At 37.6% G+C, this 14,391-nt stretch overlaps 1 protein-coding gene across 1 annotated transcript in view; it reads right to left on the reverse strand.

The window, feature by feature from the left end:
- Positions 1-587: 587 nt before the first annotated feature.
- The window catches only part of LOC139593431 (collagen alpha-1(XXVIII) chain-like), a 32,773-nt gene continuing 18,969 nt past the window's right edge, over positions 588-14,391 (reverse strand). Inside the window, exons 21-35 of the mRNA XM_071434255.1 lie at positions 13,819-13,887; positions 13,327-13,395; positions 11,557-11,625; positions 10,445-10,513; positions 9,921-9,989; positions 8,474-8,542; positions 7,697-7,765; positions 6,803-6,883; positions 5,739-5,774; positions 4,577-4,613; positions 3,891-4,448; positions 2,969-3,210; positions 2,327-2,414; positions 2,153-2,242; positions 588-802 (exon numbers count right to left, since the gene is read on the reverse strand). Of these exons, the coding sequence (XP_071290356.1) occupies positions 603-802; positions 2,153-2,242; positions 2,327-2,414; positions 2,969-3,210; positions 3,891-4,448; positions 4,577-4,613; positions 5,739-5,774; positions 6,803-6,883; positions 7,697-7,765; positions 8,474-8,542; positions 9,921-9,989; positions 10,445-10,513; positions 11,557-11,625; positions 13,327-13,395; positions 13,819-13,887 (1,815 nt within the window). The 3' untranslated portion in view covers positions 588-602. The remainder of the gene's footprint in view (positions 803-2,152; positions 2,243-2,326; positions 2,415-2,968; positions 3,211-3,890; positions 4,449-4,576; positions 4,614-5,738; positions 5,775-6,802; positions 6,884-7,696; positions 7,766-8,473; positions 8,543-9,920; positions 9,990-10,444; positions 10,514-11,556; positions 11,626-13,326; positions 13,396-13,818; positions 13,888-14,391) is intronic.

The raw sequence follows: 14,391 nt of genomic DNA on the forward strand, positions 1-14,391 counted from the left end.
GAGCACGTAGGCCACAAGTTGATGCATTTGTTGTATTTATCTGTATTAAGTAGTACTCTGCGTGTCACTTGGAAGTTGATGTTTTGTGCTTTAGATAGTAAAATACTATTTGTGAGAATAGTTTCATTTAAAAGAAGTGAAGCTTTCATTGCAGAATCCATGCCAAATATTAGATTTCCATAACAAAGGGAAAAGAACTTACATAATGACCAAGGATTGGTTTCCAAAGCAATATATGTAGTTTAAAATAAGGTCTAGTTAGTGATTGTACAATGCTAGTATTTAAAGATCTAGGTGAAGGAAGGGCAACTGCTATGACAAATGCTACACTGGTCTAACTATAACTGAGTAAAAAAGGAAATTTTGTACTCTTGATAATGTTGAAAATTTGCTATTTTGTTATAACCCCTATGCCATAGAATAAATACTAAAAGTATTTAAGTATGCTTGCATAGGTAGACTTTTCATAGTTAGTGGGCATGTGACTTCATAATGTTAGCATTTCATAAATTATTTGGTTTGATTTTAGATACTACGCTGGATACTTGATAAAAAAAGCCAAACAATCAATAGCTTCAACCTTATCATTTTTATTGTAGAGACTAATTGCTACCCCCAGAAAAAAATACGCAAGCCTGCCTGCATTCCTGCTCCGACTCAAAGCGGTTGGCATTTCCATGGCAGCCACCATACCAAAACTGAGCGCAGGCATTGGCTTGTTTGTCATAATACCATCTGATTGTGTAAACACGGCACGGCCCTTGGTCCAGCCTCTGCTTGCAACGCAGGCCCACAGTACTTTCTAAAATGAAAACAAAAAGAGGAACAGAAACCATTCCGTTTGTAAAAGTAAATTATATTTCATAGATTTTACCTTTAAAACTCTTACTTTGGGGTTTTTTTTCCTGCTAGTCTTACACAATAGTTTAAGATTCACTTTTAGTTCTAAAGATGTTAATATTGAAGACAAGTTATAAGTGCATCTTGGTAGTCAAATAAACTGTTCCTTTACAGGCATGATTCTAGTAATTCCAGAAATAAAAATATTATGGCTCCACATACGAAAAGAGCGAACTATATGAATATGAGAATTTTAAAATACAGTTTTTGAAATCTGATTACATTCAACCAGTCTTGTGAGCAAACTGAAATTTTAAGCCAAAGAGCTGTAAACTAGTTGCATCTGCTTTTTTTTGCATCTGAGGCATCCTTCTGCAATACATTAATTTTCCTTCTGGTGTGGGAGAAGGGACATTAAATACTCAGAAGAATATAAAACTCTTGTCTTGCTTTTGTATGATATTTGTGCTACTTATCCAATAAAATGGTAGGAATCATGTACATAAGTTTTGAATTTAAAACTCCTACAAATATGGATTAGAGGACTGTAACATACTAATTTAGTCTCACTCACCTTAATAACATCATGAGATAGAAAACAGTTTTCTGTGAAGTTTAAAGTTGTGACTAATGTTTTGTCTTTTGCAACTGGTATCTTGTCACTTTTTTTGAAAAAAACGTTAGTGCCAGAGACTGAATAAGTCATGCCACTGTTCCCAGGAAACATTGGGAACATGTTTCTATCGCTCTCTTCTGTTGCTCCCATCAAAATACACTATTACTGAAACTGAAAATGCCCCAAATATGAACAAAATACATTTGGACATTTCATATAAAAAGAATCAACCCTTTAAGTACTCAGCCATTTATTATACTTAAAATGACTAAACACTGCTTTTTTCCTATTGCTCCTCTGAAAGAGACAAACATTCTTTCTGTCCAATTCTGAAATCATTGTCTTTGCCTTTAATGAAGTCTCCCCCTCTGTAGACTGCCCCTCCTTGGCTGATGAATGACCTGCTGACTGGCCCACCCTCAGGGAGCATTGTGTTCTCCTGTTGATGCCCCTTAGGAGCTCCCTCTCAGGCTGTAGACAACCTTGCTTTTGCTTTAAGTGGAGCAATGGGATCCAGAACTTGGAAAGACAAGAACTGCAACTAGATCTGTTATAAAATCCTGAAACTACTTCTCTTCTACATCACGGACTCACAAAGTCTTTGGAGGATGGAACAAAATTACTCTGATTTAAAGCCTTGTTAAAAGTTAGTACCAGGCAAAGAGGTAAAAAAATGAAGAATGATCTGTTACCCACCGGGTCTTGGTGTGGGGCCTGCAGTTGAGAGAGATGATGTTATCCCTTTATTGGATGGTGGTTGTTTAGATGAAAATAATGGTAACATAGCTGCAGGTGAAAAGAATCAGAATAAGACATTGATTTTTCTTCAGCCAAAAATGAAAATGAAGAAATGAATGACAACAGAAATACCTCTAGTGTTTCCTGTCAGCAGGGTTGGCTGTTGTTCTTCATCTTGTTCCTCTTCGTAGGCGTCATAGACTACAGAAGGTACGTTGGTCTGAAATAAGCATTTGATTTTTTTCTTTCCAGATACTGTGAAGTGTTCCAAAGTGAACAAGCCCTCCATGACTTAGAGATTTGCTAGTGTTTTTCCTTTGCATTTACCCTGACTTCAGTGTTAAGAACCAGAATTTCAACTTCTCCTGGTTGGTTTACCAGGAAAGCTGTCATATCTAAATGTTGGATAAATATTTTTTTAGTTGAGCTTTATGGAAGTTTATTTATACACTTAAAATTATAATCTACAATTGAGTTCAATTACTGTTCTTAGACTTAATTATAACAGTGTAATTGCTTTTAATATTGTTATGAATCACACTGTGGCACAAATATTACTGTATTTAACAAAGGAATCCTTGTAACAGTATCAGGAATAAGTTATAGCTATTAGTTAATTGCCTGCATGCAACATCAGAGCTCTTACTCACAACAACCAGCTCTGAGCATACCAAGTTAAAGTACCTGTCCTGCAGAAAATTAAGGGAAATGGTACAAATTACGTTAGGTGGCACAGAAAGATATCTACTTTAAACTTCTGCTGAATTTTCATACCGGAGCTGATGGTTGAGGAAGATGGCCAGGACTCAGAGGACTTTCTACTGTAGATACTCTAAGTGTCTGTGCTGAAAGTGATTGTCTGTTAACATTGTTCTTCTGAAGTATGTAATGTAAAGAACTTGGAGATACTGACTGGAAGGATTGCCCACTTATACTTGCACCATTTTCATTATGGTTGTATAGTAAGGTGCTATGTTCATCTTCACAAAATTGATTGACTAATTTGGACTCCAGAGCTGTTAAAAAAAAGTAGAAAACTTATCATACTGAGAAATTCAATGTATTCTTAAAATTTGGATTACTTATATATGTCACTAATATGCATGTAATCCAGAACTCCTTCAGGTTGTTTACACACATCTAAGAAGACTATTCCAGACTCTTTGGAGTATGTTCTTTTTGGTCACAAATTTGCCAGCATGTAAGTCCTCTACATGGTAGAAAATACAGGGATCTTCGGTAAGGGTGTTCATCTAAGCTTAGTAATAACTACTAGCTGGTAACAGGAAAATAACTGCTTATCTTGCTGCTGTGAATAACCACATGAAAACGGGTTATTTCCCCAGGGGAGCGAACAAGTAGCATTTACGACAATGGGTTTCATTCTGATCTACAGTCAGATTTTCAGTGCATGAGCACTTACTCATCTTAGAAAACTTGTTTAAGCAGCTGTTTTCCTATACTGGGTGACTGACATTCCCCCATTGGCAAGTTGCCCCATAATGTGACACCATAAACAAAGGGGATCTGTATCTCTAGATTCCTATTACTTTGCAGTTTCAAAACATACCCACAAAGATAATGCTTCTCTCCCAGCCTGCCCAGGGGGGCAGGCTGGGAGAGAAGCATCCGATACAAGGCAGAATAAAATGAGAAGCATCCGATACAAGGCAGAATAAAATGTCTCTGAACGCACCTGGCAGGGTGTTAAAGTCATCAATGAGATACATGTGCTCTCCGTCTGGGTCTGAAGCAATCACATTTAGCTCCTGCACAAACTCAGCCTGTGTTGGATCTGAAGTATTTACTATTCCTATTGCGTACATTTCGATGTTTGCTGCGTGGGCCTCTCGAACAACAAGCTCTAGTTTTACAGCTTCCCTCTTGTCTGTTTGGCCATCTGTTAGCACAAGAGCTACTTTCCTCACCCCTGCTCGAGCACCAGCAAATCCTTCCTGGGTTGCTTTGTGGATAGCAGTTCCTGTGTGAGTGCCTTCTCCCATGTATTGCATTTTCCTAATTGCTCGCTTAACATCCTGGCGGGTGGGATACTTGTTGAGACCAAACTCTAGCCGAACTTCTAAACTGTATAACACCAGGCCAATTCTGGTAGCGTTTCTGCCTACAGTTACTCTGTCTACTAAAGCAGTTACAAAGTCTTTGATAATCTCAAAATTTTCTGGTCCCACACTCTCAGAGCTGTCAATCACAAATACAAGCTCCATAGGAATTTCCTTACATTTAATACTGCAACCTACAAAGGAAAAATAAAAGAAACCCAGATCACAATGACTTGATTTGGCATGTTTTAGGAAAAGAGAAGAATGCAAATGTAGTGAAGGAAATACAGAATTTGAACATAAAGATTTCCTGAGTCCTTACCACATATCTCTTTGATTAATTTAATGATATCTTCTCTCTAGATGTGAAAAAAATTAAATATTAAAATATTTTACAATTTGCCTCTTTCAAATGAGCTATAATATTAACACTAACCAATATTTTGTTTATAATCAATATTTGTGTCCTACAGTGACTTACACTGTAAGTCTTGTGTCCTACAGAGAAAAATATTACTGTTTAACTTCTGAACTTGGGAATGAGTTCCACATGTTACAATAAACTATTTCATATGCATACAAGAATCAATAACTTGACAACACATTAACATCTCTATCGAAAACAATTAACTCCTGTTATTTAAAAAAATGTTTTGTGATTAATTGATTCTCATTTAAACTGAAAGGCATATATATTTTAGCATCTGCATAATATGATATCCCTTTTAAATGTTGTGGGAGCAGAGAAATAGACCCAACTTTAGGAAGCATAGGATTGCTTGTAGCGAGCTGACATGTGCCAGAGCACCAATACAGAATGGGAGTTGTCAGCCCTGATGTACCTGGCCCACAATTACCCAGCCTTCATCAGCACACTGCTGCCTTCAGAGCTGTCTGTTCAGAACAATGAGAGCTTCTGTGACATGTGAACAAAGTGTTTCTCAAAGCAATCATTTGTTACATATTTTGAAGTGCATGACAGGACTCATCTGGCATTGAATCAGTCTTTCAAATACAACCTTTTGCTACTGCTTCTCAGCTTTCATCATAAACTGTAGTGATATTTATATACTCACTGACATACTTTACTGAATTTGACTCAAATGTGGTACAGGCTTAGCAGAAATATAAATAAGTTCATAGCATGATAAACCATGACAAGTTTGAAGATCTTTGCTCTTCATACTCTTAAATATTTGCAAAAAAACCTTCCTGCAGCAAGTACACACCTGGGTGATCTAACACTAGCTATAAAAGAACATATAGCAGCAAAATACCTGAAGTCACCAGGAACTTTTAATTCCATTTCAGCATAAAGTAGATAAGAAAAAATCAGAAATCTTTGAGTTGGTTTCTTTCTATATTATTGCTGAGTCAGTTTCTAATCAGAAAGCTCTTTCCAAAATAATTAAAAGGCTTAGTTTCATCTGATAGTGTTGTTTATATCTTGCTGTAATGGGATTTAAATAATGGAATTTGCTTACTGTTAGGCCTTGGTCTCCCTTTGGTCCGGTTTTGCCCTGTAACAGTGATTGCTAATTAAGTTATTGCAATTAGATAGTAACATTGTAATTCAGAATACAACTTCATCAATACCATTATTAGAATAATATTTTTCCAATAGAAAGTTAAACTAGAAAACCTGTGCTTCTAATGCACATGCACTGCCTTGTGCATGTAGTACCTGCAGCGTCCTAAGGTGGTTTATGGGGAGTGGATGACCTCAAGTCTCCCGCTGGGTCACTGACTGTCAGTTGTCTTTCACTGCTGTCCTGGTTTTGGCTGGGATAGAGTTCATTTTCTTAGTAGCTGTTTCAATGCTGTGGTTTGGATTTACCATGGGAATCATGTTGATAACACAGTGCTGTTTTGGTTGTTGCTAAGTGGTGTTTACCCAGAGTCAAGGACTTTTCAGTGTCCCATGCCCTGTCAGTGAGGAGCTCCACAAGGAGCTGGGGGGAGCATGGCCAGGACAGCTGACCTGGCCAGGCCAGAGGGATGTTCCACAGCACGGAGGGCACACCCAGCACAGAAACTGAGGGAGTCGGCTGGGAGGGGCCCATCACTGCTCGGGGGTGGGCTGGGCACCCATCACAGGGTGGGCAGCAATCTTATTGGGCTTCACCTGGCTTTTTTATGATTATGACTATGATTATTATTATAGACTATTATTATTATTATAGGTTCAATTATTAGACTGGTTTATATCCATCCATGAGTCTTCTGCTTGTTAGATGTTTTTTTTTACTTTTTTTTCTTCTGATTTTCCTCCCCATCATACCAGTGTTGGGGGGTAGATGACTGAGTGGCTGTGTCGTATTTAATTGCTGCTTGAGTTCATGACAACTGCCTTAAGGAAGAAACCACATCCATGTGGGAAGTGGGGTATTAATCAAGTAAATGTCTTCTTTGTGTTTTTAAAGTTTTTAATAGTTTCAGTTTCTTAAATGTTTCAGATTATATGTAATTAAAGAGAAAGAAGAACACACACTCAGCTTTGTTTCTGAGTGGTTTATGATAACATCTGCGATAAACCTGAGTTACTCACGGGTTCTCCAGGTAAACCAGGGTCACCCACATCACCTTTTTCTCCTTTTTTCCCCTTGTCACCTGTAGCTCCTCGATCTCCCTTTAAAACCATGGTGGTAAGCAGACAGAAATTGTAAGTCAGTTTTTGTTACACTTTTCAAATTTCTCTCTCATAGGCTTTGTGGAATGCACATTAAGGTTGTGACATGAGTTAAGACATCTTTGTTAGAGATCATTTAAATAAATTGGTACTTTGTTAATTTCATTAATAACTTGTAGTGTTGGCTAAGCATTTTTATGGGCATAGATTACCTGAAGTGGTTTGAACAATGAAACATCTCAAACAACTACATGCAGACTGAGGGGTTTTATGGGCTATTGCATGATGGAAATTATTATCTGTGCCTTAGAAAAATAAGATAACACTAGAGAAATAGAAAAGAAATCCAAGGGTGTCATTAGAATGAATAAAGGGAATATCACTGTGAGAAACCTTTTGGCCCAAAAAAGGTGTTTGGCATAGCAAACATAGGTGTATTAGTGTACCTTGGTTTGATTTTTAGTAGACTATGGGACTTAGTACAGCCTTTCTGAGCCATTGTGATCACATCTAAAAACTGATTCCAGCCCACCGTTCTCTTTTTCTTAACATTGATTTAGTTAAAATATCTTGCATAGCAGATAGGTGAAAGAAATTAATATTAAATATAATACTTGTTTTAATAATAAAAGAATAATATAACTTCTTGTGACAATATAATTCCAACAATAATATAATCTTCTGGTGTCTAGGGCTCCTTTTACACAGAATTCACATGCCTTCAATGAGAACTGACTGTAAAAGATCATTTTGAGTGTGTTGGCTTCCATCTAGGACATTATCTCACTATTATCTCTGATTTAGACATCATACCTTCTCTCCCAGAAGCCCATCTCCAGGGGGGCCTCGTGGTCCTGGCATTCCTTGAATGCCTTGTTCCCCCTAATGATAAAACAGGTAGTGATATTAACCCTTTGTAATCATTCATCACACCGTCATTTAAAATGTTCAAAGAGAAACTTTTTTAAACTGCATTTTAACAAGGATCTTGAGGCACTTGAGACAATGTAGTGGCTAACTTATATTTCTCAAATACTTCTCCAGTATAAAGATATACAATATTGAAAACACATATGATCATTATTGGATTTAATTTTGATTTGATTGCAATTTTATTTTTTCCCCTCTTTCCATCCCATTTTATACCTTCTCATTTTGCCTTTATTTCGATCTTTTGAGTCTGTCTCATCTGACTGATGCTTTGGGTAAAAGTGCATATTACAAGGCAAAATTAATAGTACTCACATTCAGGATGGAGGCTTTTTCTCTACTGAATAGAGTGGTAGTATACATAACTAATTCAGACTGTTTCTGTGGGCATGAGAGTTGAGGAAGAGGGAGTGGTACTTTTAATTTTGTAAAGGTATCTTTAACTGATAAAAGTTTATTCTTCTTTCCTCAACACACACATGCTTGGGCTAGTTTGCAGCAGTAGACAGAACATACTTTGCAGGTGCTCACATTATCCTTCTCATTTTCTAGCCTGAGGCTCTCTTCATATAAGAAGCAATGTGAAATCTCCTTAACACCGTGATGGTCAGATTGACCACTCAGCACAGGTTAAATATTGAAGACACTGAGTTGTTTTACCTTAGTTCCTTGAATACCTTCACCAGGAGGTCCCAGAGAGCCAGGTGGCCCTGGGCGTCCTATGCTTCCCTAGAGAATGTTCAAAATAAAAATACACAAGAAGTTGTTATACCACTGTGTAATTTCTTGTCCTTCCTCTACCCTCAAACATGTCTTTTATAAGTAGTGGGAATAAGGCTGGTTTGCTCTAGCTGAGAAATACTCTTTTTGGCCTTTATCAGATTTTAATAATCCAGTTTATACTTTGAAGGAGTCACTTGGCTTAATACTTAGTGAACATGAATCACCTTGCTGATAGAGATATATGCTGCATTGAAGGATGGATTTTATTGGTGCCACATTGGGGACTCAATTAAAATTTAAGAGAAGATTATTACTGTTTTTTTATCTTTTACCAGCATTACACAGCAAGACCTATACATATACATACTAATGTGGCATTGCAAATAAACACTTGTTGCTAATTTATAAGCTAGTTTTCAATAGAACTCTAGGAGAAATGTTCCCATTCCGTGTTACTCACAGGAAGCAATCAAAACCCACACAGTACATATTAATTTTATGTCTGTACTGCTATTCTAGTAACCTGCATGAAATGCTCAATTTCCTCATTTGTGAGGATCCCATGGACATGCTGTCTCTTGGTACTAGTGCTGTCTGAGAAGGTGCTTCACCACTGCTTTTCTCTGGACCCCGCCTTCCTGCAATGGGAACTGGATCTCAGGGACCTGTAAGTCACAGTGTGCTGGTAACTCCTTATTATGTTGCATAATCTTTGCATTTGACATTGTTGAATTCCTTTAAATTTACATTCAAACAATTTCTTTTGTATTCATTAGACTTCTAAAACAGCTGTAGAAGCATGAGAATTTCCAGTTTGGGAGGTTTCACAGTGAAAATTGCTTTTTATAGTTACAGTTATTTTTAGGCCTTTGTCATGGTTACAAAATAAATACAAATATAATCCTTTTTGCAGGGATCAATCCTCATACTGGCTATTAGATGATTCTTTGATTTATACAATAAAAAAGAGGAATTAATCCCAGAAGAACTCATCAGTAGTGCCTATAGCTGTAACAGTAGTGTAGGCAAGACATAGCAAGTGCTTGCCCGGCCCTTAATTCTGACCAATGCTAGATCTGAAGATATTTTTGCCACTCTGTTGCAGCTAATGTCTGCAGGAGCTAAATGTTTTGTCACTGATCTTCACTGCTTGGTTATCACCTTATCATTTATCATATGCAGCCACAAGGAGGCTATGGCTTATGGCTTGTCACCAGAAATATTTTTGATTTTCTACAAAATAAAGATTATTTGTTGGATTAGTTGTTTCCAGTGAAGACAGAAAACATGCAGATGTCTATACATAATCACACATTTTTATAGTATACTTCCCCCCCATTTTGGAAATTAGACAAAGAGAAACATAGTTGTTGAAATCTCTTACTTTTGGTCCTGGCAAGCCTTTTCCTGGGGGACCAACGGGGCCAGCTGGTCCCCTACTACCAGGATCACCCTGAAAGCCAATAGTTTAAGAAATAAGTAGTGAATACCAAAGTTTAATGTATCTCTAGAACTCCAAGCATCTGTTACACCCAAATGGGACAAAGAGAAGAGAACTATTGAACTGCACTGTGCAAGTCCAAACAATGCTAACCCAAGGATATTGCTGGCAGGGCAAGGAAGTTATTGGGGATAAACAGTGGCTGGTGGTCTAAATGTATTCAAGTAAATTATCCACAGTTACACAGGAATTACAATTCCTATATTATAAAATGAATTCCAGATTCTCCAAACAAAAAAAAAAAACTCAACAAACCTAAACCAAAAAGGATCTACCTTTTATATACTGAGAAGAAAGTTAAAGGTGGATTAAATAGGTATTCTGACTAAGACCTATAGGTAGGAATTGTATCTCTATGAAGTAGAGTATACACAAGCATTTGCTTTTCTAGAACTTGAAGCCTGTACCTTAGGTCCTGGTAGTCCAACTCCATCTGGGCCTTGTTCACCGGGAATCCCAGGGAGGCCTGGCAAGCCCTGAAATTGTTTGCACAAACAAAATATAAATTTAATTTACAGCTACATTGACTACATGCATTTGTTAATATTTTCATGGTAGTATTTTAACTATATTGTCTCTTAATGGGATCACTGTGATCTACAACTGGTTAAACTTTACTCTGATATGCCAGAAGTAGTATCAGTAGCATTTACATGTGTTGCATGTCATGCAGGGGTTTGAATGTGTTTGAAGGTAGAGGGGTCTAATATGAAGAGGCAGTTGCAGAAGCAGTTCTTCATTGGGTTGCATAGAAATAGCAGAAGGTATTATAAATCAATTTCCAATTTCCACGTTATATTTGTTAATTTTGGTTCCTCAGTGTGGCAAATGCAAGCACTTTTGCTGTTGTCTTTAGCACAGGCAAATGCAAGTATGTGTGGTCCAAACTCCCTGCCTGTAGCCAGCAATCTTTCTGAGACTTCCTCGCTGCACAGGCAGGTAACTGCCAGGGCTGGTGGAGCACGCTGAGAGCAGACTGGATATGTGACCTCAGCATTGCACACGTGCAGGGAAGGGAGAAGAAGGAGCCTTTTCTCTTTGCATCTCTTTGAAGGGATTGGTTATATCTACCAATAACGGCCTCTGTAAACATTAGTTCTGGCTCTTTGCACACCAGTTGCTTTTTCAGTGGTTCTGGGATGTATATGGATCCAGCTGCTTAGCTAGATTGTATTTTCCTGTTTGGGAATAAATTTTCTATGGTTGGGCAGAAGACAGGACCCTGCAGGAAGATTTTGAGGGAACTGATTGAAACATCAGTGATACTTTGGCAAAAAGAACCCACCTGGAATATGTTACAGGGTGTATCAAGAGAAAAGGACAGGGATGATCTTGTGCTATTTCAGAGAGAGATTCATTTTATAATGTGTTGAAGTGCATTTCCACAGTTGAGGAGTTTTAGCCTTTTAGGCTTTTAGACCAGCAAATCTTTCCTAGCATGTCAGACATGTAGGATAATCCCTTAGGTGTAGCACTTATTTCTTCCCAATTCACATAAAAGAAGAATCTATAAACTTACGGGTGGGCCGGGATAACCATCTCCTTTTTGCCCAAAGGGCCCAGGGGGTCCTGGAAGGCCTTGGTCACCCTGATGAAGGCAGGAGAAACACCTGAGTGAATGCCAAGACAATTGCTAGCAGGAAATTATCCATGAAACTCACTTGGCAAATATATATAATTTGGTTTTATCTGTCTATCGGCTAATGTATTTTACTATGTGAATTATTATTTTAGGTTTATTTAATCCTGGACTAAACCAGTGACATTTAATAGTGCTCATCATCTACACTCCTGAGTCACTAATTTTAATATTTTTCAAGACCTATGTCTGTTGTCATTTGTGGCCTACATATAAGAAGAAATTACTTTAGTTGTATTTCTCATATATTTATCATAATTTGTTCTAGAATTCTATTTTCCTGTAATGCTGTGGAACCTCATTAAACTTTTTGAGTATAACAGGATCTTCCTATGGGAAATATACAGCTAAACTCCTTTCATGGATCCAGACAGCTGGAGTATCTCAGGAACAGATTTACCAAGAAAACTCAGAGGACCTTAACCCTCCCAGCCACACTGGGGTGTGCAGCGAGTTGCTCAGTTGCTATAGAATGGATGATCAAGATTGCATTTGTTCCTGTAGCTACCCAAAATATGGGCATTTAAAACAGTGGCAAAAAAAGACCCATGCAAAAATAACTTTAAAAAATTAGGCTATAAAAAGCTTTACCCTCTGTGGCTTTACTCTATATGGTTGTGTATCTAAGAACTAAACAAAAGCAGAACCACAAATGCTGACAAAGACAGCAAGAAGTGAAGAATGTAGTCACAGAAACATGCAGTATTGCCCAATTGAAAGAGCTTTGGGGGGCTCAAGGTTGAGGGAGAGAGACTTGCAATTCTGAGCAAAGGATATGTTTCCAGTTGATTGATTCCTGTTAGATCCCCAGAAATGGGACAACATGAAGTTCTCTGAATTGACTGTTCTATACCAAAAAATTATGTGATTCCATCAGCATAATCTCCTCCTGATGAAAATAAATGTAAAAATCATGAAAACCACTGACTGATCAAAAAGAGATAGAGATTGTCACCTGTTTCTCATGCTTCTGTTACTCTGGTCAGTTCACTCCAAGAACAAGGGATTAGGGATGTATTCAAAAGTACTGTCAAACTCACTAAGAAAAAAAGGTGGTGGAGGGGCAGGCAAGATCCAGTATATTTGGAGAAACACAGGTTTATATGTCCTGAGTTTGTTGGTCTCCAGACAAAATCTTTCCTTTAATGAAGAGTGGCTTATGAAAGTTGAATCTAGGTACCACTGAGGCAGTGGTACACAGAAGCCATTAGAGATTAGCTACATATTCATGTTCTTCTTACACTAGAACCCTGTGTTATGAATGTTATGAAATTAACCCTGAAGTTATGAATGAAGCAAAGGAGCCTGGCTGAGAAAAATCAGCTTCTTGCTAATTAACATGTAGGCTCTTGTAAGCAGGGTTAATGGGGTGTTCTCTCTGAATTCACATCAGTTAGAAACAGTCATTCCTCTCCTGGTTCCCTGCCATCTGAAAGTTTACAGTTACAGACTCTGGAGGATTGATCATCCATGGTTTTCCAGCTCTGCAAATCCTTATACTCTGCCAGAGTTGTAGGACACACACATTAACTGTGGAACAGTTCAGTGGAACACTGTGGCCATCCTAGGAGGTTTGTTGCTGCTTCACTGAAATCCTCCTGCCTTATTTTACAGTTGTATCAGAAATCAGTTTAACAATTTAGAAACTACCTTTGCCCCAGGAAGCCCAAAACCTGGTTCTCCAATTGGTCCAGCAATACCAGGTAACCCAATGTCACCCTGCAATGAAGAAAATAAATCCTCTCCTTACATATCTTATTAAACACCACAGGCTGTGGGTTTCCTTTATATAAATTCATATATAATGAACATAACAGCTCATTTTATTTATTGCTATTGCAAACATTAAAAACACCAAAAGCATAAATAAAAATGAAAGAGTAAATAGAAAAAATACAAAGAATAAACAAATGTGCTTTGATATCCAAAGTTATTCAAAATAAAGAAATGAACAAAGGTAGGCCACACCTCAAGCTGGCATACAATTAATACCAGGGCACAATGGTAGCTAGACTGGATGCAGTCCAGAAGAAGTTTTAGTTGACCTCATAAGGCTAGAATTGTTGACACAAATATTAACATAGCCTACTTCAGTTTTCACCCTGGGTTTCTAAGCACTAGGAGATGGAACATGGATGGTACCTTTGGTCCAGGCACAGATCTTCCAGGAGGGCCTGGCATTCCAAGACGTCCTGGTGCACCAGGCTCCCCCTGCAGTGAAGGTAGGAGAGAAAAAACAATGGATTTTTCTGAAAGTGAGCGTGAAAATCACACAGAGAAAACATTTATCCAACAACTTACATTTAATTCCATTAAAATTTGATTAGAATTTCTAATAACCTATTCTATTCAGAGATCAATCTAACTATTTGGAGAACTGATAACTACCATATTCTGTTTTCTCCATGGAAATGAGATTCTTCTCAGTCACTAAACAAACATGTTTTTAGAAATCCCTTTCTTAGTGTATTCAAGGCTTGGTCCACCACACACAGTGCTCAAGATTCCCTGCCCAGCTGGGAGTGTATACTGAAAACATTTATACATTTCTGTTAGAGTAGATTTTTTAAAATGTATCCTTCAGTTTACTTTATGCCTCTTTTTCATTTTGGGGAAATACTCTTGTATGTATAAATAGCAAAAGAATAAGGAACTGGAGGATAAACCTGGAGTAGCTTTCATTAAGTACTGAGAATTTTAACAGAAACTCCAAAT

Source organism: Agelaius tricolor, unplaced genomic scaffold (assembly GCF_023055355.1).
Source record: "Agelaius tricolor isolate 1412-34295 unplaced genomic scaffold, bAgeTri1.0.p SCAF_10, whole genome shotgun sequence".
Classification (NCBI taxonomy): domain Eukaryota; kingdom Metazoa; phylum Chordata; class Aves; order Passeriformes; family Icteridae; genus Agelaius; species Agelaius tricolor.